Source organism: Phocoena phocoena, chromosome X (assembly GCF_963924675.1).
Source record: "Phocoena phocoena chromosome X, mPhoPho1.1, whole genome shotgun sequence".
NCBI classification, from domain to species: Eukaryota; Metazoa; Chordata; class Mammalia; order Artiodactyla; family Phocoenidae; genus Phocoena; species Phocoena phocoena.
This window is the reverse complement of record NC_089240.1, coordinates 127,183,322-127,209,098: the sequence shown is the minus strand read 5'-3', so window position 1 is coordinate 127,209,098 and position 25,777 is coordinate 127,183,322. Positions and strand designations below refer to the sequence as shown.

General features: G+C 36.9%; 1 protein-coding gene across 2 annotated transcripts in view; it reads left to right on the top strand.

Annotated features, from left to right (window-relative positions):
- Positions 1-25,777, top strand: part of GABRA3 (gamma-aminobutyric acid type A receptor subunit alpha3) — a 282,373-nt gene that overhangs the window by 130,906 nt on the left and 125,690 nt on the right. For both annotated transcript variants that reach the window (XM_065901349.1, XM_065901350.1), the window contains one exon: positions 3,404-3,525. In XM_065901349.1, coding sequence (XP_065757421.1) covers positions 3,404-3,525 — 122 coding nt within the window. The remainder of the gene's footprint in view (positions 1-3,403; positions 3,526-25,777) is intronic.

The following is a 25,777-nucleotide window of genomic DNA, read 5'->3' as shown; positions in this document are numbered from 1 at the left end:
ACCTTCTGCATAGTAATTTTGGATTTTCTTTATTTTTAAAATCTGTTCTCCCCCAGGAGATACACAGTATTAGGGAAAATGCCATCCTTTTAATGAAGTAAATTTATCCTCTCTTTAGGTTGTTTTATGAACTTTATCAGCAAATCCACATCTGTGCCTCTTCTGCTTCCCCCTGACATAAACACATCAGGGTCCTTCCTCAATGTAGTTGAACTAATACTATTACTTATTACTTACCCTGAACTTAATCACTCGGTGAGCTTAACTTTTCCCATAGCATAGAAGTGCATGTCTTTCAAAGGTGTCTCATTACATTTTCAGGACTTTGGGGGAAAAGGAATGATCAACCTCAATGTATGTTGAGCTTTACCATTTACAAAGCAATTTTATGGTTTATTATCTTATTTCTTCCGAAAGCATTATAAGTTGGGGAATTATCTCTGTTTCACATGCAAGGAAATAGTTCACATGATCAGTTAGTGGCAGATTCAGGACTAAAACTCTGTTCATTTGACCCTAGTTCTTTGGATTTACCACTATTCCATTTTTAAGACTAAAAAATGACTAAACTTGCCTAACCTATAGATACTGTATTAGTAACATCATTTTCATTTTAAATGATGCATTATTAATATCATATTTAGTCCAGCCAGTAATGACAGATATAAGGCAAAACAAGCATGGTTATTGCATCAGTCTCATCAACTTAATAAGCATGTGGCTTTAAACAATCCCTTTCTTTTGTTGGTGTCTTAGGTTGTCCATCTGTAAAATGAAGGGAAATAATTATATGGTCTCTAAGGTCCTCCATAATCCTGACATACTATGATTCTTTGTTGTTCCCCCAGACTATTTTGGATGGGTACAAACTACAGAATCTTCAGCTTGTTGCATTTCAGTTATTTAAGAAGAGAGAGTTCTAACTTGGGTTCTAGATTAAATAAGATTCCAGCTCCCCCTGCAATAATTGACCACATAAGAAGAAAAATTTATCAGGAATCAAGTGCAAAATCATAGAGAAATCTATTGAAAATTGTTTTGGAATGATATTTTGCATTAATTTTTGACTTAAAATTTATTAGTGAAGAATGCTGCTATCAACACAGAGTCAGAAAGGGATGGAAATGCATCATCAAGGAAATTATTATTTCAGTAAGAGAGGCAGCACAGTATATTGGCTTTATATTCAGGAATTCGGGATCCAAATTTTAACTTTTCCATTAACAGTCAGTGTGGTTAAAACTTATGTTCAGGGACTTTACAGTTCCCATCTATAAATCCACCTGGAGTAGATATCTCTGAAGCCCTGTACAGCCTGCTATGACTCTGTGAGGATTCTACTTTTCATCCCCTTCCAGTAATCAAAAAATTGGCTTTTCATTCAATTCATAGACCTGTTTCCCAGAAATCAAACTAGGCTAACCAGGGTCAAGATTCCCTGCAGTGAGAGTTAAGGGAAAATGAGAAAGAGGTTTTCACAAAATCAGTTGAGCTCCTGTAGCCTCTCTCCCCACATCCCATGTAAGATGGATTCAGAACATTGGTGATTAAGTCAAATGTGAGCCAAGACCTGACAGGGTGTCTGTTTTTATCTCTTCAGCATATTGATGTCAGTTAGCTCTGCATTACAGTTTCCTTCTTTCTTCCCCCTTCCAAATGAGGTATCTGTATCACTTGTGGTACTCTTCACTAAACCAGCCAATCACCTCTAGTCTTCACTGGTTTCCAGTGCTTCTTGACCAAAGCTTTCCTTATGGCTTTGGCTGATGGGGGTGCCAATATTTTGTTGTGACTATTTACATTTGAATTATGCATTCAAGTACATAAGCTACTATTTTACAAAAGAGAAAACAAATTTTGAATACTTCTAGATATTAAGTATTAAGTCTGGAACTTTTAATGCATTAGTTAATATTGATACAACATATCAGTGAAGTTATTTTAATTTTAAAGATGAGAAGGCTATTACTAGAGGTGTTATGTGACTTGCTTAAGGTCACTCAACTAATAAATTCAAATTCATGTCTCCAGACTTTTTAGGCCTAGGTACCTTTTCCATTCCACGTGTATATATTTTATCATTTGAGTGTCTCAGAACACCTGTAAGCAGAGGAGCGATTACCTTGTTTAACCTTTTTTTCTGCTCTGTTTTTTTTCTATACACACACAGTTGATGCTCATTAAAGATGCATTGAACGATTATGTGAATTGAATTCGGTTTATGAACTAAGGAATTTGGGTTCAAAATGACTTTTCAAAGTTTATCAGCCAGGGAGTGGCAGTTTAGAGTAAGAACTATTCAATTCAGATGTGCCTACTATTTTGGCAGGAAGACATATTGACTGCCTCTCAAGTTTCCTTCTAACTGTTAACCTGTCTCTTATTGCCCCGATTAACTGGATGGTATGAATAGTTATTATATATCTATTAATGGCAACCTTCTGGGTCCAAAGTAAGAATGGGTAAAACTGAGACCTATAGGACTATAATTTGCTTAATTGTCTACTCCAAATCACGAATACAGCTGACACTAGGATGTAGGATTCCTGACTTCTAGATTATTACTTGATTCTACACCATGCTTCTTGACCCTTGGCAACAGCCATTTCCTTCACTATATCTCTCTTTCCCCAAAACTACCCAGGGCCTTTATTTCTAGTCTCGTCAAACCACACCAAGCCCCTCCTCATAAAGTGAAAGCATTAGTCACAGCCTCGGCCTGATTAGATGATTAGTAAAGTGCCTGCTGCTTGGAAAGGCTTGCAGAAGGCATCCACACTGGATAAGCAGAAGGTAGCTGAGGGTCTCTAGAAAATCAGAAAATTTGGATTATAGTTCTATCTCTGACCCTCACTAGCAATATGACTGTGGGCAAATTTGGTGTTCTCTCTGAGCTTATTTCCCCATGTATGAAATGAAAGAGATTAAGAATCTCTTAAGAGTTCTGGTAGCTTTAACATTTAATGGACTGCTATTGCTTTGTTGCCTTATCTCCATAGGGTGAGAGATAGGTAGATTACATGTAATTCAAAGGTCTTTCTGGGTCTGTTGTCCTGTGAACCTGTGTTTCTCTAGGCTAGAAAAGGGGTAAGTTAACAAAATTTTCCTTTTTATTTGGAGGCCCTTTTGTTCATGAAACAAAATGTGATAAATCAACTTTATGCCATGTATTATTCCCACAGATATCCTGTCCAAGATTTCTACTGGTGTTTCTCCACTGCTGGGTTGGGGCTGGACTGTATGTTTGGCTCATGCCAAAGTGCTTGCTGGTTTGGTTGTGGTACAAAGCTATTTAATTGGCCCAGTCTACTGATTGACATTTTCTTGAATTAAAGTGTTAGACATTTAATTGTTTGCTATTAAGAACTATTATTTTGTGTCTCTTTTTCTTCCACTGCCTCAGACTCTCTCCGAAGCATGCTCCAGATATTCCTGATGACAGCACCGACAACATCACTATATTCACCAGAATCTTGGATCGTCTTCTGGATGGCTATGACAACCGGCTGCGACCTGGGCTTGGAGGTCAGTTATTGTTTCAAGATCTTCTTGGCTATTGTCATCTAAAAAGATTCTTAAGGTACCTTCAATAGTGTCTTGATCAATGAGGTTAGTGTAAAGCTGAGTTTCTTCCCTCTGAGCACTGGAAATTAGTTCTAATCCTTCATTTCAATGGTCAATCTCTCTGGTCTGGTTTTGGAAGGTTCCAAATTTCACTTAGGTAAATGCATGTAGGGTATTAAACCACAACATTTGGTCACACCCATTTCTGGTAATAAAATACCAATCCCTGCCTGGATGGCAGGTGTGTCCCAGGAATAGCTGGGAAACATGTCTTTGTTCTAAAAACCCTGAGCACATATCAGCCTGATATTCCAAAGAGGAGAAATCTGATGGCTAGATGGGATCTCAGTTTAGTATGATCAGCAATATGATCACAATGAAGTAAATGCATTATAATACCTCATGGACCATATTGAAAGGGCAAGTATACCAATGTATTTATGTTTTTTTTCCTGAACCATTTGAGAATTAGATGCAGATATCATAACCCTTTATCCCTAAATACTTCAGTGTGTATTTTCTTAGAACAAAGAAGTTATTTTATAAAATTACAATGAAATTATAAATTCAGAAAATGTGACCTGACATAATACTATTTTCTAATCTGTAGTCCATATTCAAATTTTGCCAATTATCTACATTTATTATATAATATTCTATTGTAATAAAACCCTTTCCTTCTCTTTAATTAGGTAACTATCAGCATGAACAGATGGATTCTTATTCAATGAAATGTAATCCATTAATATTATTATATATTATTATCTATTTTGATTACAATGTTTGTTCATAATTCCCTGTGTTTGCTTGGTGGGAGCTTATTCAAGCTGACTTTTGATATATTCTCATTTTTGAGCACTTTTTGGCACAGTATATTCCAGACTTAACTTGTACTCTCCCTCATTCAGCCTTGTAATCAATCATTTTTTCCAAGAAGAAACAGGATCTTTTTTTGTGGGAAATTATATTTAAAATCCAACTTCTGTGTGCTAGATATTTTCATTGCTACTGGGTGTCATTTGCTTCTAGGACCTTTCAGTGGACAGAATTGAGAAAATAGAAAATTACATATATACATATACACATACCTGTATATATTCATATCTATATACATATAGATATATATACAAATATGTGTATAAATGTAGACATATATGTGTATGTGCATGTGTAATGAGTCTATACTGATACCACTAATTCCAATTGAACAAATTATTCTTCACTGATTTACTAATTTGTTTTATTCTACAATATACATATAATAGTGAATAGTGTTGGAATTACTATACCTATACCACTATAATAAACTCATTTATTAATTAAAGTTAAAGATATGTTTGCATGGTCTTTTTTTGGTGTTGTTTGTTTTTAGATGAAGGCTATATGGCTGTTGCTTTAGTATAAATAATAGATTGGAACAGGGCAGTATTGGAGGAAGAGAAGGCCAGTCAGAAATTGATTTCAGTTGTCCAGAATGAAGGTGATGATTGTGGGAATATAGAGAATTTGGTGACAGATTAAATTATGGGATTAGGGGAAAGGGAGGAGAAAATGATAACCTCTAAGTTCCTGGTTTAGATGACTGAGTGGTGCCATTTTCTAAAATAAGGAATATTGGAGGAGGAACAGTAGTATTTTGTTTTATTCTGTTTCTTTTGGAGTTTGGTTGGAACAAAGAAGATAGGGGAAGGAGGTGGAAATTAGTTGTAGACATTCAGAGTTTGAGTACCCATGAAAAATATGCATGGAGCCTTTTGCTCTGGCTAACATGGAGTAACAGGAACCAGATTTATCTTCTTAAAAGACAACTAAGAAATGAACAAACATAGTATATAGTAGTTATCAGAAATTGAACAAAGGCAGCACAGGACAGTGATTCTTGAAAGAAGTGAAACAAACAAGCTGAGCTGTAGGATTATATCACCTTACTGCCTCTATAAATTTCAGGCTGCAGTGTAGGGAGGGAGAATCCACATAGTGCCTGGTGGACTCCCTCAGTTGATGAGAAAGAGTTTTGAATTTGGGGTGGCCAAGATGGCTAAAATTTGTAGGGCAGAGAAGAAGCAAGAGGTGCATGGAGAAGTGAGAGTTGTGCAGAGGGAAAGATCCAGAAATCTGCTGAGAATTTCCCTCAAGTTTTCAGGTAAGTACTGCTCAGCTCATGCATATAAGGAAACAGCCCAAGGTTGAGGAAAGGACCACTGGACAACAGCAGATGGAATAATAGGGTTGGGAATAACTTGTGTTCCTACCAACCAGAGTGGAAAAACTTGCAACATATTGGGTTAGGGAAGGGTACTCAGAAGAATATGGCTTCAGTGGCATGGCAAAACCATCCCCAAACAAAGGCTGTTCTGGTCCCAACTAACAAAGCTTAAAAGCAAGCTTGAAAAGTAAATATCAAAATGTTTTCAGAACATTATCTCAGAACAAAGTTTAAGAATATTTACACAAGGGGGGGGACCTTGAAGATGGCGGAAGAGTAAGACGCGGAGATCGCCTTCCTCCCCACGGATACACCAGAAATACATCCACACGTGGAACAACTCCTACAGAACTCCTACTGAAGGCTGGCAGAAGACCTCAGACCTCCCAAAAGGCAAGAAACTCCCCACGTAACTGGGTAGGGCAAAAGAAAAAACAGAGACAAAAGAATAAGGACGGCACCTGCACCAGTGGGAGGGAGCTGTGAAGGAGGAAAAGTTTCCACACACTAGGAAGCCCCTCCGCGGGCGGAGACTGCGGGAGGCAGAGGGGGGAGTTTCGGGACCGCGGAGTAGTGCACAGCGACGGGTGCGGAGGGCAAAGCGGGGAGATTCCTGCACAGACGATCGGTGCCGACCGGCACTCACCAACCCGAGAGGCTTGCTGCTCACCCGCCGGGGCGGGCGGGGCTGCGAGCTGAGGCTCGGGTTTTGGTTTTGGACGGAGCTCAGGGAGAGGACTGGGGTTGGCGGCTTGAACATAGCCTGAAGGGGTTAGTGCACCACGACTAGCCGGGAGGGCGTTCGGGGAAAAGCCTGCACCGGCCGAAGAGGCAAGAGACTTTTTCTTCCCTCTTTGTTTCCTGGTGCGCGAGGAGAGGGGTTTAAGAGCGCTGCTTAAAGGAACTCCAGAGACGGGCGCGAGCCGCGGCTGAAACCGCGGACCCCAGAGACGGGCGCGAGACGCGGCTAAAAGCGCGGACCCCCGAGACGGGCGCGAGCCGCGGCTAAAACCGCGGACCCCAGAGACGGGCGGGAGACGCTAAGGCTGCTGCTGCCGCCACCAAGGGGCCTGTGTGCGAGCACAGGTCACTCTCCACACCCCTCTTCCGCGGAGCCTGTGCAGCCCGCCACTGCCAGGTTCCCGGGATCCAGGGACAACTTCCCCGGGACAGCGCACGGCGGGCCTCAGGCTGGTGCAACGTCACGCCAGCCTCTGCCGCAACGTCACGCTGCCTCTGCCGCCGCAGGCCCGCCCGCACGCAGTGCCCCTCCTTCCCCCATCCCCCAACCCCCGGCCTGAGTGAGCCGGAGGCCCCGAATCAGTGGCTCCTTTAACCCGTCCTGTCTGAGCGAAAAAACAGACGCCCTCCAGCGACCTACACGCAGAGGCAGGGCCAAATCCAAAGCTGAGCTCCTGTGAGCTGTGAGAACAAAGAAGAGAAAGGGAAATCTCTCCCAGCAGCCTCAGAAGCAGCGGATTAAAGCTCCACAATCAACTTGATATACCCTGCATCTGTGGAATACCTGAATAGACAAGGAATGATCCCAAATTGAAGAGGTGGAATTTAGGAGCGAGATCTATGATTTTTTTCCCTTTTCCTCTTTTTGTGAATGTGTACGTGTATGCTTCTGTGTGAGATCTTGCCTGTATACTCTTGCTTCCACCATTTGTCCTAGGGCTCTATCCGTCCATGACTTTTTTTTAAAAATTCTTTTTCTTAATAATTAAGTTTAATTGTAATAACTTTATTATACTTTACCTTCGTTCTTTCTTTCCTTCCTTCCTTCCCTCCTTTAGACAACGAATCACCCCAAATTGAGGAGGTGGTCTCAGGGAGCAGGATTTATGATTTTTCCCCCTTTACCTCTTTTTGTGAAGGTGTATGTGTATGCTTCTGTGTAAGATTTTCTCTGTATAGCTTTGCTTCCAACATTTGTCCTAAGGCTCTATCCGTCCCTTTTTTTTCTAAATATTTTTTAATTCAATAACTATATTATACTTTATTTTATTTTTACTGTATCATCTTTCTTTCTGTCTTTTTTCCTTCTTTCCCTCCTTCCTTCCTTCCTCCCTCCCTCCCTCCCTCCCTCCTTTCTTTCCTTCTTTGCTTCTTTCTTCCTTCCTTCCTTTCCTCCTTTCCTTCTTTCTTTACTCATACTTCTACTAATTCTCCCTACTTTTTCTCCCTTTTATTCTGAGCTGTGTGGATGAAAGGCTCTTGGTGCTCCAGCCAGGAGTCAGGGCTCTGCCTCTGAGGTAGGAGAGCCAACTTCAGGACACTGGTCAACAAGAGACCTCCCAGCTCCACATAATATTAAACGGTGGAAATATCCCAGAGACCTCCATCTTAACACCAGCACCCAGCTTCACTCAACGACCAGCAAGCCACAGTGCTGGACAACCTATGCCAAACAACTAGCAAAACAGGAACACAACCCCACTCATTAGCAGAGAGGCTGCCTAAAATCATAATAAGGCCACAGACACCCCAAAACACACCACCAGACGTGAACCTGCCCACTAGAGAGACCAGATCCAGCCTCATCCAGCACAACACAGGCACTAGTCCCCTCCACCAGGAAGCCTACCCAACCCACTGAAACAACCTTAGCCACTGGAGACAGACATCAAAAACAACGGGAACTACGAACGTGCAGCCTGCAAAAAGGAGACCCCAAACACAGTAAGATAAGCAAAATGAGAAGACAGAAAAATACACAGCAGATGAAGGAGCAAGATAAAACCCCACCAGACCTAACAAATGAAGAGGAAATAGGCAATCTACCTGAAAAAGAATTCAGAATAATGATAGTAAGGATGATCCAAAATCTTGGAAGTAGAATGGACAAAATGCAAGAAACAGTTAACAAGGACCTACAAGAACTAAAGATGAAACAAGCAACGATGAACAATGCAATAAATGAAATTAAAATCACTCTAGATAGGATCAATAGCAGAATAACTGAGGCAGAAGAACGGATAAGTGACCTGGAAGATAAAGTAGTGGAAATAACTACTGCAGAGCAGAATAAAGAAAAAAGAATGAAAAGAACTGAGGACAGTCTCAGAGACCTCTGGGACAACATGAAACGCACCAACATTCGAATTATAGGGGTTCCAGAAGAAGAAGAAAGAAAGAAAGGGACTGAGAAAATATTTGAAGAGATTATAGTTGAAAACTTCCCTAATATGGGAAAGGAAATAGTTAATCAAGTCCAGGAAGCACAGAGGGTCCCATACAGGATAAATACAAGGAGAAACACGCCAAGACACATATTAATCAAACTGTCAAAAATTAAATACAAAGAAAGCATATTAAAAGCAGCAAGGGAAAAACAACAAATAACACACAAGGGAATCCCCATAAGGTTAACAGCTGATCTCTCAGCAGAAACCCTACAAGCCAGAAGGGAGTGGCAGGACATACTGAAAGTGATGAAGGAGAATAGCCTGAAACCAAGACTACTCTACCCAGCAAGGATCTCATTCACATTTGATGGACAAATTAAAACCTTTACAGACAAGCAAAAGCTGAGAGAGTTCAGCACCACCAAACCAGCTTTACAACAAATGCTAAAGGAACTTCTCTAGACACGAAACACAAGAGAAGGAAATGACCTATAGTAGCGAACCCAAAACAATATATAAAATGGAAATAGGAACATACATATCGATAATTACCTTAAATGTAAATGGACTAAATGCTCCCACCAAGAGACACAGATTGGCTGAATGGATACAAAAACAAGACCCTTATATATGCTGTCTACAAGAGACCCACTTCAGAACTAGAGACACATACAGACTGAAAGTAAGGGGATGGAAAAAGATATTTCATGCAAATGGAAACCAAAAGAAAGCTGGAGTAGCAATTCTCATATCAGACAAAATAGACTTTAAAATAAGGACTATTAAAAGGGACAAAGAAGGACACTACATAATGATCAAGGGATCGATCCAAGAAGAAGATATAACAATTGTAAATATTTATGCACCCAACATAGGAGCACCTCAATACATAAGGCAAATACTAACAACCATAAAAGGGGAAATCAACAGTAACACATTCATAGTAGGGGACTTTAACACCCCACTTTCACCCATGGACAGATCATCCAAAATGAAAATAAATAAGGAAACACAAGCTTTAAATGATACATTAAACAAGATGGACTTACTTGATATTTATAGGACACTCCATCCAAAAACAACAGAATACACATTTTTCTCAAGTGCTCATGGAACATTCTCCAGGATAGATCATATCTTGGGTCACAAATCAAGCCTTGGTAAATTTAAGAAAACTGAAATTGTTTCAAGTATCTTTTCCGACCACAACGCCATGAGACTAGATATCAATTACAGGAAAAGATCTGTAAAAAATACAAACACATGGAGGCTAAACAATACACTACTTAATAATGAAGTGATCACTGAAGAAATCAAAGAGGAAATAAAAAAATACCTAGAAACAAATGACAATGGAGACACAACGACCCAAAACCTATGGGATGCAGCAAAAGCAGTTCTAAGGGGGAAGTTTATAGCAATACAAGCCCACCTTAAGAAGCAGGAAACATCTCGAATAAACAACCTAACCTTGCACCTCAAGCAATTAGAGAAAGAAGAACAAAAAAACCCCAAAGCTAGCAGAAGGAAAGAAATCATAAAAATCAGATCAGAAATAAATGAAAAAGAAATGAAGGAAAGAATAGCAAAGATCAATAAAACTAAAAGCTGGTTCTTTGAGAAGATAAACAAAATAGATAAACCACTAGCCAGACTCATCAAGAAAAAAAGGGAGAAGACTCAAATCAATAGAATTAGAAATGAAAAAGGAGAAGTAACAACTGACACTGCAGAAATAAAAAAAATCATGAGAGATTACTACAAGCAACTCTTTGCCAATAAAATGGACAATCTGGAAGAAATGGACAAATTCTTAGAAATGCACAACCTGCCAAGACTGAATCAGGAAGAAATAGAAAATATGAACAGACCAATCACAAGCACTTAAATTGAAACTGTGATTAAAAACCTTCCAACAAACAAAAGCCCAGGACCAGATGGCTTCACAGGTGAATTCTATCAAACGTTTAGAGAAGAGCTAACACCTATCCTTCTCAAACTCTTCCAAAATATAGCAGAGGGAGGAACACTCCCAAATTCCTTCTACGAAGCCACCATCACCTTGATACCAAAACCAGACAAGGATGTCACAAAGAAAGAAAACTACAGGCCAATATCACTGATGAACATAGATGCAAAAATCCTCAACAAAATACTAGCAAACAGAATCCAACAGCACATTAAAAGGATCATACACCATGATCAAGTGGGGTTTATTCCAGGAATGCAAGGATTCTTCAATATACGCAAATCTATCAATGTGATAAACCATATTAACAAATTGAAGGAGAAAAACCATATGATCATCTCAATAGATGCAGAGAAAGCTTTCGACAAAATTCAACACCCATTTATGATAAAAACCCTCCAGAAAGTAGGCATAGAGGGAACTTTCCTAAACATAATAAAAGCCATATATGACAAGCCCACAGCAAACATCATCCTCAATGGTGAAAAACTGAAAGCATTTCCACTAAGATCAGGAACAAGACAAGGTTGCCCACTCTCACCACTCTTATTCAACATAGTTTTGGAAGTTTTAGCCACAGCAATCAGAGAAGAAAAGGAAATAAAATGAATCCAAATCGGAAAAGAAGAAGTAAAGCTGTCACTGTTTGCAGATGACATGATACTATACATAGAGAATCCTAAAGATGCTACCAGAAAACTACTAGAGCTAATCAATGAATTTGGTAAAGTAGCAGGATACAAAATTAATGCACAGAAATCTCTGGCATTCCTATATACTAATGATGAAAAATCTGAAAGTGAAATCAAGAAAACACTCCCATTTACCATTGCAACAAAAAGAATAAAATATCTAGGAATAAACCTACCTAAGGATACGAAAGACCTGTATGCAGAAAATTATAAGACACTGATGAAAGAAATTAAAGATGATACAAATAGATGGAGAGATATACCATGTTCTTGGATGGGAAGAATCAACATTGTGAAAATGACTCTACTACCTAAAGCAATCTACAGATTCAATGCAATCCCTATCAAACTACCACTGGCATTTTTCACAGAACTAGAACAAAAAATTTCGCAATTTGTATGGAAACACAAAAGACCCCGAATAGCCAAAGCAATCTTGAGAACGAAAAAAGGAGCTGGAGGAATAAGGCTCCCTGACTTTAGACTATATTACAAAGCAACAGTAATCAAGACAGTATGGTACTGGCACAAAAACAGAAAGATAGATCAGTGGAACAGGATAGAAAGCCCAGAGATAAACCCACGCACATATGGACACCTTATCTTTGATAAAGGAGGCAGGGATGTACAGTGGAGAAAGGACAGCCTCTTCAATAAATGGTGCTGGGAAAACTGGACAGGTACATATAAAAGTATGAGATTAGATCACTCCCTGACACCATACACAAAAATAAGCTCAAAATGGATTAAAGACCTAAATGTAAGGCCAGAAACTATCAAACTCTTAGAAGAAAACATAGGAAGAACACTCTATGACATAAATCACAGCAAGATCCTTTCTGACCCACCTCCTAGAGTAATGGAAATAAAAACAAAAATAAACAAATGGGACCTAATGAAACTTCAAAGCTTTTGCACAGCAAAGGAAACCATAACCAAGACCAAAAGACAACCCTCAGAATGGGAGAAAACATTTGCAAATGAAGCAACTGACAAAGGATTAATCTCTAAAATTTACAAGCAGCTCATGCAGCTCAATAACAAAAAAACAAACAACCCCATCCAAAAATGGGCAGAAGACCTAAATAGACATTTCTCCAAAGAAGATATACAGAATGCCAACAAACACATGAAAGAATGCTCAACATCATTAATCATTAGAGAAATGCAAATCAAAACTACAATGAGATATCATCTCACACCAGTCAGAATGGCCATCATCAAAAAATCTAGAAACAATAAATGCTGGAGAGGGTGTGGAGAAAAGGGGACACTCTTGCACTGCTGGTGGGAATGTGAATTGGTTCAGCCACTGTGGAGAACAGTATGGAGGTTCCTTAAAAAACTACAAATAGAATTACCATATGACCCAGCAATCCCACTACTTGGCATATACCCTGAGAAAACCAAAATTCAAAAAGAGTCATGTACCAAAATGTTCATTGCAGCTCTATTTACAATAGCCAGGACATGGAAACAACCTAAGCTCCCATCATCGGATGAATGGATAAAGAAGATGTGGCACATATACACAATGGAATATTACTCAGCCTTAAAAAGAAATGAAATTGAGCTATTTGTAATGAGATGGATAGACCTAGAGTCTGTCATACAGAGTGAAGTAAGTTAGAAAGAGGAAGACAAATATCGTATGCTAACACATATATATGGAATTTAAGGGAAAAAATGTCATGAAGAACCTAGGGGTAAGATAGGAATAAAGACGCAGACCTACTGGAGAACGGACTTGAGGATATGGGGAGGGGGAAGGGTGAGTTTTGACAGGGCGAGAGAGAGTCATGGACATATACACACTAACAAACGTAGTAAGGTAGATAGCTGGGGGGAAGCAGCCGCAAGGCACAGGGATATTAGCTCGGTGCTTTGTGACAGCCTGGAAGGGTGGGATGGGGAGAGTGGGAGGGAGGGAGACGCAAGAGGGAAGACATATGGGATCATATGTATATGTATAGCTGATTCACTTTGTTATAAAGCAGAAACTAACACACCATTGTAAAGCAATTATACCCCAATAAAGATGTTTAAAAAAAAAAAAAAAAAAAGAATAACCAATCAATAAAAACAGATGCATAAATGACACGGATTAATTAGTAGATAAGTATATTAAAATAGATATGTCTAAATTCCATATGTTCAAAAGTAGAGGAAAATATGAGCATGTTGAGTAGAGACGTGTAAGTTAAAAAAACAAAAACAAATTGAACTTCTAGGTATAAAAAGCACAATATCTGAGGTGAAATATATACCAGATGAGACTAACAACAGATTAGACACTGAGGAAGAAAAGATTGATGAGCTTGAAGACATAGCAATGGTAGCTAGCAAAAATGAAACACAGAGGGAAGAAAAGACTGAAAAAGTGAACAGGACATCAGTGCACTGTGGGATAGCTTCAAGTGGCCTAATATAAGTGTAACTGGATTATCTGAAGGGAGAGGCAGAAAATGTCTTTGAAGAAAATCTAGTCAAAAAATATTCTAAATTTGATGAAAATTATAATCTGCCCAAACCAAGTTCAACAAATAAGAAACATGAAGAAAATTACACCAAGGGAAATTATCAAATTGCTTAGAACTAGTGATAAAGAGAATATCTTAAAAGCAAACATAGTGAAACAGAACATTTATATACACAGGGAAAATTTTAGAAAGACAGCAGGCTTCTTGTCAGAAACAGGGAAGCAAGAAGGTAGTTAGCAACAGCTTTAAAATACTAAAAATGTCAATCTAGAATTCTGTACCAGAGATAATATATTTTAAAAACATAGGTAAAATAAATACATTTTCTGACATATAGAGGCTAAAAAATTCATCACCAGCAGGTCTGTACTGCAAGAAATGTTAAGGGAAATGTGTCAGGCAGAAGGAAAATGATGCTAGATAGAAATATGGATCTATAGGACTTCCCTGTTAGTCCAGTGTTTAAAACTCCATGCTCCCAATGCAGGGTGCCCAGGTTCAATACTGGGTCAGGGAACTAGATCCCTCATGCCACAACTAAGAGCCCATATGCCAGAACTAAGACTCAGTGCAACCGAATAGAATAGAATAGAATAGAACAAAATTAAAATAAATAAATAAATAAATAAAATTTAAATGGATGTATAAAAAGGAAGGAAGAGCAACAAAAATGGAAAATATGTGGGTAAATATGTCTCTTTTTTTCTAAATATCTTTAATAAATAACTACCTAAAGCAAAAATAATAACATTGTATTGTGTGGTTTATAATGTATATGTGAGGAAAATGTATGACAACAATAGCACAAAGGCCAGAAGATGAAATGGAAATACACTGCACATGATGTGATATGATATTATTACTTGTAGGTAGATTGTAATAAATTAAGAATGTGCACTGTAGAACTTAAAAATTATAGCTAATAAAGCAAGAAAGTTTATAAAATCAATAGGAAGGCAGAAAAAGAGAAAAATGTAACAAAGAACAGATGAAACACATGGAAAACCAATAGCAACCATATTAATCATCACATTAAATATAAATAATCTAAACATCTATTTTAAAAGGCAGAGATGGTCAAAATAGATAAAAAGAAAGACCCACAATTGGTCCCTGAGAGAAACCCACTTTAAAGACAGACAGAGAAAGACAAATATATGATATCGCTTATATGCAGAATCTAAAAAAAATGATACAAATGAACTTATTTACAAAACAGAAACAGACTCACAGACTTAGAGAACAAACTTAAGGTTTTGTACCAGGGGGAAAGGGTGGGGGAGAGGGATAGATTGGGAGTTTGGAATTGACATGTACACACTACTATATGTAAAATAGATAACCAATGAGGACCTACTGTATAGCACAGGGAACTCTGCTCAATATTCTGCAATAAATGAAATGGGAAAAGAATTTGAAAAAGAATAGATACATGTATGTGTATAACTGAATCACCTTGCTGTACACCTGAAACTAACACAACATTGTTAATAAACTATGCTCCAATATAAAGAGAAAGAAAAGAAAAGAGTACATAACAATCCTAAGTATTTATGCACCTAATCATAGACATGAAGCAAAAACAGGAAACTGAAAGGAAAAAGATATGATCTGTAATTATAGTTAGAGATTTTAACACTCCTCTCTCAATAAACAATATAACGAGTAGACAGAAAATAAGTAAATGTAGCAGAAAGAGGAACCATTGTCAACCAACTTGACTTAATTGTCATTTGTAGAACACTCCAACAAACAGCAGCAGAATACACCTTCTTTTCAACTGAACCTACAACATTTACCAAGATAGACCATATTCTTTGTTGTAAAAAATTAAAAGAATTCACAGTATACAAAGTATGTTCTCTGGCCAAAAGGAATAAAATTAGAAATTAAAAACAGATATATCTGGAAAATCTCCAAGTACTTGTGAACTAAATAATATACTTCTAAATAAAATATAAGTCAAAGAAGAACTCAAAAGAAAAATTTAAAACCTTTTCAATTAAACAAAATTAAAAACATGGTATAAAGTAGTGCTAAATTAAAGAAAACTTATAATACTAGATAACTGTTTTAGAAAAGACTAACCTTAAATCAAGTCCCCATGCCTGGGGTTGACAGCAGCTCCAGGTCTCCTCAGCTTGCCTTTTCCAGCATGGACCACTGCCCCATGAACCAGATCAAGGACACTTCAGGGCACAGTAACCTCAGCAGTGCCATGCCCAAGTTAGAGTCTAGATTCCATGAATGGGGGCTGGGAGGATGAAGGGATTTCCTACCTCTCAGCCAAACTTGCCCAGAATTTAGCCATAACAATAGGTAGCTTGCTCTAGGATGAGAAATGCTGGTGTCTTGCCGCTCCCAGGAAGATAGCCCTCTAAGTGGGAGCTGGGAGAAGAGAGAGCCCTGTGTTCTTTCTGGGCTGCACCAGTCTGGAGTACAGTTTCCTTCAGACTGATCTGGGAAGGGGGAGGGTGGGAACAATTCTTGTTTTAAATATTCTGGACTCTTGATTTCCTTACTGAGTTTTAGTAGATTTTCTTTAATAAATAGTTTACTTTTCTTTTGTTGTATGCCCTTAGGACCATTTCCAGAAACTTTAAATTGTAGTTTTTAAAATACATTTTGCAAATTTCACTGAGGAACAAGTCTGCAGAGCTTGTCATGCTTTCATGCCAGAAATGGAATTTCCAGTAACATTTTTTAAAGATTTCATCAGCTTATATACCTAGATGATTATGTCATATGAGAAGAAAGTTTTAATTCTTCCTGTGCTATATGGATACACTGGTTTTTTTCTCTTATTTTAGTGCACTGACTAAACTTCGCATAGAATGTTGAACAGAAAAGATGAAAACAGACACCATTGTCTGTTTTTGATCTTACAGAGAAAGCTTCCAGTCTTTCACCATAAAGTATGATGTTAGGTGTAAGTTTTTCTTAGATGCATTTTATCAAGTTCAGGAAGTTCTCTTCTACTCTGGTTTTGAAAATTTTTAATGAGAATGAATATTGCAATTTTTCAAATGCTCTTACTGTGTCTATTGAGTTGATTCTATGACTTAAAAAATTTTTTTTAATATGGTGAATTACATTGATTTTCAAATGTTTAAACCAACCTTCATTCTCATGATAAATGCCACTTGTATATTAATTACTTTATATTATAGATAGGTTTGAGATCTGGTAGTATAAGTCCTCCAGCTTTGTTCTTCTTAAAGATTGTCTTGGCTATTCTTGGCCCTTTGCATTTCTAGATAACTTTTAGAATCAGCTTATCATTTTCTAATAAAATCTGGAATTGACTTTGCCTTGAGTCTATAGGTTAACTTGAGGAATTAAAAAAATTATAATACTAAACCTTCTAAATGAACATGATATATTTCTCCATTCATTTTGTTCTCCTTTAATTTCTCTCAGTAATGTTTTGGCATTTTCATTTTGGTGGTCTTGCATATTTTTGATTAATCAATGCCTTGAGACTTGATTTTTATTGATTTATTCTTTTTTTATTTTTTATTTTTCGCGGTACGCGGGCCTCTCACTGTTGTGGCCTCTCCCGTTGCAGAGCACAGGCTCCGGACGTGCAGGCTCAGTGGCCATGTCTCACAGGCCCAGCCGCTCCACGGCATGTGGGATCTTCCCAGACCGGGGCATGAACCCGTGTCCCCTGCATCGGACTCTCAACCACTGTGCCACCAGGGAAGCCCCTTGATTTTTATTTTTAAATTTTGTTACTGCTGTGTAGAAATATGATTGGTTTTATTATTTTAAAAAATTAATTTATTTATTTTTGGCTGCATTGGGTCTTTGTTGCTGTGCATGGGCTTTCTCTAGTTGTAGTGAGTGGAGGCTACTCTTCATTGTGGTGCTCAGGCTTCTCATTGTGGTGGCTTCTCTTGTTGCAGAGCATGGGCTCTAGGCACCCGGGCTTCAGTAGTTGTGGCATGCAGGCTCAGTAGTTGTGGCTCTCGGGCTGTAGAGCGCAGGCTCAGTAGTTGTGGCACAAGGGCTTTGTGGCTCTGTGGCACATGGGATCTTCCCAGATGAGGGCTCGAACCTGTGTCCCCTGTATTGGCAGGGAGATTTGTAACCACTGCACCACCAGGGAAGCCCATGATTGGTTTTATATTTGCCTTTCTATCCAGAGACGTTGTTGTATTGACTTATTGATTTTAATAGTTTTCTATTGTTTCTTTTACATTCTCTTAATACATATTTATATCATTTAGCTTCACTTAGGTTTTTAATGCAGGACTACACAAATTCCTTGATATGTTAATGATAATTATGAATATATAGGATGCAGTTTTAGTATGTAGTCTTTGGTGACCATGGGACGTTTCTTCCCCCAAAACACCTATTAAGATCTCAGTTGGAATGTAAGTAACACATAGACCAGATTGGGAAATGCTGCTCTGGAGACCTCACTGGTTTATTAATATCCAACCTAAAGTGTGCTTTCTAGAAGTGAGCATAATACTCGGGATATGTTCTAGTTACCTCATGGTAAAACAGGGACTAATGTAGCCTAAAACAGAATTAGCCTACTTGGTGATGACATTACCCCCTTGGATTACTCTGAGCTTTTTATCAAGTAAAATCCACCAGATCTTTTTCTCATGACTATTGACCAGCCAATTGCCTCAATCCGATGTACTATGGCATTTATTTTTAAACATTAATGCATGATTTCCCCTATTTATCCTTATTAAATTTCATTCTATATGTTTAACTCTAATCATTTCAACCTACATAAAACTTTTGAAATCCTAAAAGTTCAGTGTATTACTATCACTTTTAGTTTTTTATTTTATTTTACTTTTTAACATCTTTATTGGAGTATAATTGCTTTACAATGGTGTGTTAGTTTCTGCTTTATAACAAAATGAATCAGTTATACATATACATATATCCCCATATCTCTTCCCTCTTGCGTCTCCCTCCCTCCCACCCTGTGTATCCCAACCCTCTGCATGGTCACAAAGAATCGAGCTGACCTCCCTGTGCTATGTGGCTGCTTCCCACTAGCTCTCAATTTTACATTCGGTAGTGTATATTTCTCCATACCACTCTCACACTTTGTCCCAGCTTACCCTTCACCCTACCCATACCCTCAAGTCCATTCTCTAGTAGGTCTGTGTCTTTATTCCCATCTAACCCCTAGGTTCTTCGTGACCATTTTTTTTTTTTAGATTCCATATATATGTGTTAGCATACGGTATTTGTTCTTCTCTTTCTGACTCACTTCACTCTGTATGACAGACTCTAGGTCCATCCACCTCACTACAAATAACTCAATTTCATTTCTTTTTATGGCTGAGTAATATTCCATTGTATATATGTGCCACATCTTCTTTATCCATTCGTCTGTTGATGGACACTTAGGTTGCTTCCATGTCCTGGCTATTGTAAATAGAGCTGCAATGAACATTGTGGTACATGACTCTTTTTGAATTATGTTTTTCTCAGGGTATATGCCCAGTAGTGGGATTGCTGGGTCGTATCATAGTTCTATTTTTGCTTTTTTAAGGAACCTCCATGCTGTTCTCCATAGTGGCTGTATCAATTTATATTCCCACCAACAGTGCAAGAGGGTTCCTTTTTCTCCACACCCTCTCCAGCATTTATTGTTTGTAGATTTTTTGATGATGGCCATTCTGACTGGTGTGAGATGATATCTCATTGTAGTTTTGATTTGCCTTTCTCTAATGATTAATGATGTTGAACATTCTTTCATGTGTTTGTTGGCAATCTGTATCTCTTCTTTGGAGAAATGTCTGTTTAGGTCTTCTGCCCATTTTTGGATTGGGTTGTTTGTTTTTTTGATATTGAGCTGCATGAGCTGCTTGTAAATTTTGGAGATAAGTCCTTTGTCATTTGCTTCATTTTCAAATATTTTCTCCCATTCTGAGGGTTGTCTTTTGGTCTTGTTTATGGTTTCCTTTGCTGTGCAAAAGCTTTGAAGTTTCATTAGGTCCCATTTGTTTATTTTTGGTTTTATTTCCATTTCTCTAGGAGGTGGGTCAAAAAGGATCTTGCTGTGATTTATGTCATAGAGTGTTCTGCCTATGTTTTCCTCTAGGAGTTTGATAGTTTCTGGCCTTACATTTAGGTCTTTAATCCATTTTGAGTTTATTTTTGTGTATGGTGTTAGGGAGTGTTCTAATTTCATCCTTTTACATGTAGCTGTCCAGTTTTCCCAGCACCACTTATTGAAGAGCCTGTCTTTTCTCCACTGTATATTCTTGCCTCCTTTATCAAAGATAAGGTGACCATATGTGTGTGGGTTTATCTCTGGGATTTCTATCCTGTTCCATTGATCTATATTTCTGATTTTGTGCCAGTACCATACTGTCTTGGTTATTGTAGCTTTGTAGTGTAGTGTGAAGTCAGGGAGCCTGATTCCTCCAGCTCCGTTTTTCTTTCTGAAGATTGCTTTGGCTATTTGGGGTCTTTTGTGTTTCCATACAAATTGTGAAATTTTTTGTTCTAGTTCTGTGAAAAATGCTAGTGGTAGTTTGAAAGTGAAATAAGAAAACACTCCCATTTACCATTGCAACAAAAAGAATAAAATATCTAAGAATAAACCTACCTAAGGAGATAAAAGACCTGTATGCAGAAAATTATAAGACACTGATGAAAGAAATTAAAGATGATACAAACAGATGGAGATATATACCATGTTCTTGGGTTGGAAGACTCAACATTGTGAAAATGACTATACCACCCAAAGCAATCTTCAGATTCAATGCAATCCCTATCAAACTACCACTGGCATTTTTCACAGAACTAGTACTATCACTTTTAGCTTCATGTTATCTCCATACTTGAATCAGCATGCCTCTTATGTTTTTAGATTTTATTGAGGTATAATTAACAAATAAAATTGTAGGATTTAAGTATACCACATGATGGTTTGATATGTGTATACAGTGAGAAAGGATACCCCTCAGCATGTCAACATATCCATTACCTCATATATTTGTTTTTTTGGGGGGGATGAGAATATTAAATTCTACTCTCTTAATAAATGTCTTTTTTATGTGAAGAAACTTAAAAAAAATTGAACTATTGCCAGTTTACAATTTTATATTATTGTTTCAGGTTTACCAAATCATGATTCAATATTTTTGTTAATTACACTCCATTTATTATAAAATATTGGCTTTATTCCCTGTGCTATACAATATATCCTTACAGGTTTTTTTTATTTTATACATGGTAGCTTCTACTTCTTAATCCCTTACACCATCTTGCCATTTCCGCCTTCCCTCTCCCCACTGGTAACCACTAGTTCTCTATATCTTGGAGTCTGTTTCTGTTTTGTTTTATACATTTGTTTATTGTATTTTTTAGATCCCACGTATAGTGATAACATAGACGACTTGTCTCTGCCTGACTTACTTCACTAAGCATAATGCCCTCCAGGTCCATCCATGTTGTTGCAAATGGAAAAATTTCATTCTGTTTTATGGCTGAGTAGTAATCCAGTGTATGCATGTGCATGTGTGTATGTGTGTGTGTGTGTGTGTGTGTGTGTGTGCGTGCATAGGTATATATATGTATATATAGTGTATACATATATATGTACACATACCACAACTTCTTTATCCATTTATCTGTTGATGGACACTTAGGTTATTTCCATATATTGGCTATTGTAAATAATGCTTCTATGAACATTGGGGTACATATATCTTCTCAAATCAGTATTTTCGCTTTCTAAGTGTATATACCAAGGAGTGGAATTTCTGGATTATATGGTTGTTCTATTTTAGTTTTTTTTTTTTTTTTGAGGTACTTCCATACTGTTTTCTACAGTTGCTACACCAAGTTATATTCCCACCAACGGTGTAGGAGAGTTCCCGTTTCTGCACATCCTTACAAACATTTGTTAATTGTGGTCTTTTTGATGATAGCCATTCTGATAGGTGTAAAATAATATCTCATTGTGGTTTTGATTTGCATTTCTCTGATGTTTAGCAAAGTTGAGCATCTTTTCAAGTGCCTGTTGGCCACCTGTATGTCTTCTTTGGGAAAATGTCTATTCAGGTCTTCTGTCCATTTTATAATTGAGGGTTTTTTTTTTTTGTTTGATACTGAGCTTTTAAGAACTGTTTGTATATTTGTGATATTAACCCCTTGTTGGTCATATAATTTGCAAATGTTTTCTGCCATTCAGTAACCTGTCTTTCATTTTGTTAATAGTTTCCCTTGCTGTGCTAAAGCTTTAAAGTTTAATCGTCCCATTTATTAATTTTTGCTTTTGTTTCCTTTGCCTGAGGAAGCAGATCAAAAAAATATTTCTATAATTTATGTCAAAGACTGTTCTGCCTATGTTCTCTCCTGGGGGTTTTATGGTTCAGGTCTTACATTTAGGTCTTTAACTCACTTTGGGTTTATTTTTGTATATTATTTGAGAAAAATATTCTAATGTCATTCTTTTACATGTTTCTGTCCAGTTTTCCCAGCACCACTTATTGAAGAGACTGTATTTTCCCCAATGTATATTTTTGCCTGTTTGGTCATAGGTTAATTGACCATAAGTGTGTGAGTTTATTTCTGGGCTCTCTGTTCTATTCCATTGATCTAATTGTCTGTTTTTATGCCACTACAATACTGTTTTGATTACTGTAGCTTTGTAGTATAGTTTGAAGTCAGGGAACATGATACCTCCAGCTTTGTTCTTTGTTATCAAGATTGCTTTGACTATTCAGGGTCTTTTGGTATTCTATATAAATTTTAGGATTATTTGTCCTAGTTTGTGCATTCTGATAGGGATTGCATTAAATCTATAGATTGGGGTAGTATGGATATTTTAACAATATTAATTATTCTAATCCATGATCATGGGATATCTTTCCATTTCTTTGTATCATCTTCAATTTCCTTCATCAGTGTTTTATAGTTTTCAAAGTATAGGTCTTTCACCTCCTTAGTTAAGTTTATTATTATTATTTTTTTGGTATTTTTGGTGTGATTTTTAAAGGGGATTGTTTTCTTGCTTTCTCTTTCTGATATTTCTTTATTAGAAAAGTAACAGATTTCTGTTTATTAATCTTGTATCCTGCAAATTTACTGAATTAATTTATTGATTCTCATGGTTTTTTTGTGGAGACATTAGCATTTTCTATGTATAGTATCATGTCATCTGCAAATAGTGACAGTTTCACATCTTTGCTTCCAATTTGGTTGTCTTTTATTTCTTTTCTTGTCTGCTTGCTGTGGCTAGGACTTCCAATACTAAGTTAAATAGAAGTGGTGAGAGTGGGCATCCTTGTCATGTTCCTGAGTTTAAAGGAAAAGCTTTCAGTTGAGCATGACGTTAGCTGTGGGCTTCTCATAAGTGGCCTTTATTATATTGAGATATATCCCCTCTATACCAACTTTAATGAGAGTTTTTAGCATGAATGGATGTTAAATTTTGTCAAATTGTATTTCTGCATCTATTGAGATGATAATGTGACTTTTATCATTTTGTTAATGTGATATATCATATTGACTGATTTATGGATATTGAATCATCCTTATATCCTTGAAATAAATCACACTTGATCATGGTGTCTGATCCTTTTCACAAATTGTTGAATTTGGTTTGCTAATATTTTGTTGAGGATGTTTGCATCTATATTCATCAGATTTATAGGCCTTTAATTTTCTTTTTTTGTAGTGTTTCATGATAATGGTGGCCTCATATAATGAGTTTTGGAGTGTTCCCTCCTCTTCAATTTTTGGGAATAATTTGAGAAGAATAGGTATTAGCTTTTCTTTACATGTTTGAAAGAATTCCCCTGTGAAGCTGTCAGTTCTTAGAATTTTGTTTTATGGAAGTTTTTGATTATTAATTCAATTTCAATACTAGTGATCAGTCTATTCAGATTGTCAGTTTCTTCTTGATTCAGTCTTGTAAGATTGTATGTTCCTAGAAATTTGTCCTTTTCTTCTGGGTTGTCCAATTTGTTGGTACATAACTGCTCATAGTATTCTCTTATGATATTTTGTGTCTTTGAGACGTAAGGTATAATTTCTCCTCTGTCATTTCTAGTTTTGTTTATTTGAGTCCTTTCTCTATTTTTCTTAATGAGCCTGGCTAAAATGCATATCAATTTTGTTTATTTTTTCAAAAGAACAGCTCTTGGTTTCATTGATCTTTTCTTGTCTTTTTTGGTCTCTCTTTTATTTATTTCCATTCTGATCTTTATTATTTCCTTCCTTCTGCTGACTTTGGACTTTATTCTTCCTTTTCTAATTACTTTATATGGTAGGTTATGTTGTTTATTTGAAATTTTTCTTCTTTCTTGAGGTAGGCCTGTACTGCTATAAATTTCCCTCTTAGAACTGCTTTTGGTGCTTTCCATAGATTTTAGAAAGATGTGTTTTTATTTTTATTTTTCTCAAAGTATTTTCTCATTTCCTCTTTGATTTCTTTGTTGACCCATTAGTTCTTTAGTAACATGTTTAGTCTCTACTTGTTTATGTTTTTCCCATTTTTTTCCTGTAATTGATTTCTAGTTTCATACAGTTGTGGTCAGAAAAAAATGCTTGATATAATTTCTATCCTCTTAAGTTTGTTGAGACTTGTTTTGTGGCATGTGATCTATCCTAGTAATCTTCCAAGTGTACTTGAAAAGAAAGAATATTCTGCTATTTTTAGATGGAAGGTCCTGTATATATCTAAGTCCAACTGGACTAATATATCACTTAAGGCAACTTTTCCTTATTGGTTTTCTGTCTGGATGATCAGTCCATTGATGTAAGTGGGGTGTTACTATTATTGTATAATTTTCAGTTTCTCCCTTTATGTCTGTTAGTATTTGCTTTATATATTTAGGTGCTCCTATATTAGGTGAATATATGTTAACAAATGTTACATTCTCTTTTTGTAGTGACACCTTTATCATTATATAATGCCGTCATTTGTCTTTTGTTATAGACTTTGTTTGATATTAGTATTGCTACCCCAGATTTGTCTGATATTAGTATTGCTACCACAGATTTCTTTTCACCTCTGTTTGCATGGAATATCATTTTACATCCCTTCACTTTCAGTCTCCGTGTGTCTTTAGCTCTGAAGTGTGTCTCTTATAGGCAGCAAATAGATGGGTCTTGTTCTTATGTCCAATTGGCCCGGCCACTCTATGTCTTTGATTGGAGCATTTAGTTCATTGACATTTAAAATGAACATTGATAGGTATGTACTTACTGCCATTTTGTTACTTGTTTTCTGATTGTGTTTGTAGTTCTTTTCTGTTCTTATTTTAGTCTTTTTTCTTGTGGTTTGATGATTTTCTTTAGTGGTATGCTTGTGTTCCTTTCTTTCTAGTTTTTGTGAAGGTTTTAAATTTCTGTTTACCATACAGTTCATATGTGTTGACTTATATCTACATGTTTTAAACTGATAATCATTTAATTTCAAACACATTCTAAAAAATCTATATTTTTTACTCCCCTCCCCACGTTTTGTGTTTTTGACGTCATATTTTACATCTTCATGTTTATCCGTTAACAGTTTTTTTTGTAGTTATATTTAATTTTACAATATTTGGCTTTTAATCTTCATACTAGCTTATTTAAGTGGTTGATCCATAGCCTTTACTATTTATTTGCCTTTAGTATTCGGATATTCTTTCCTGTAAATTCTTACTTCTTGTAGCTTTACCTTTCCCACTTAGAGAAGAACTTTAAGCATTTCTTTTAAGGTCGGTTTAGTAGTGATGAACTCTTTTAGTTTT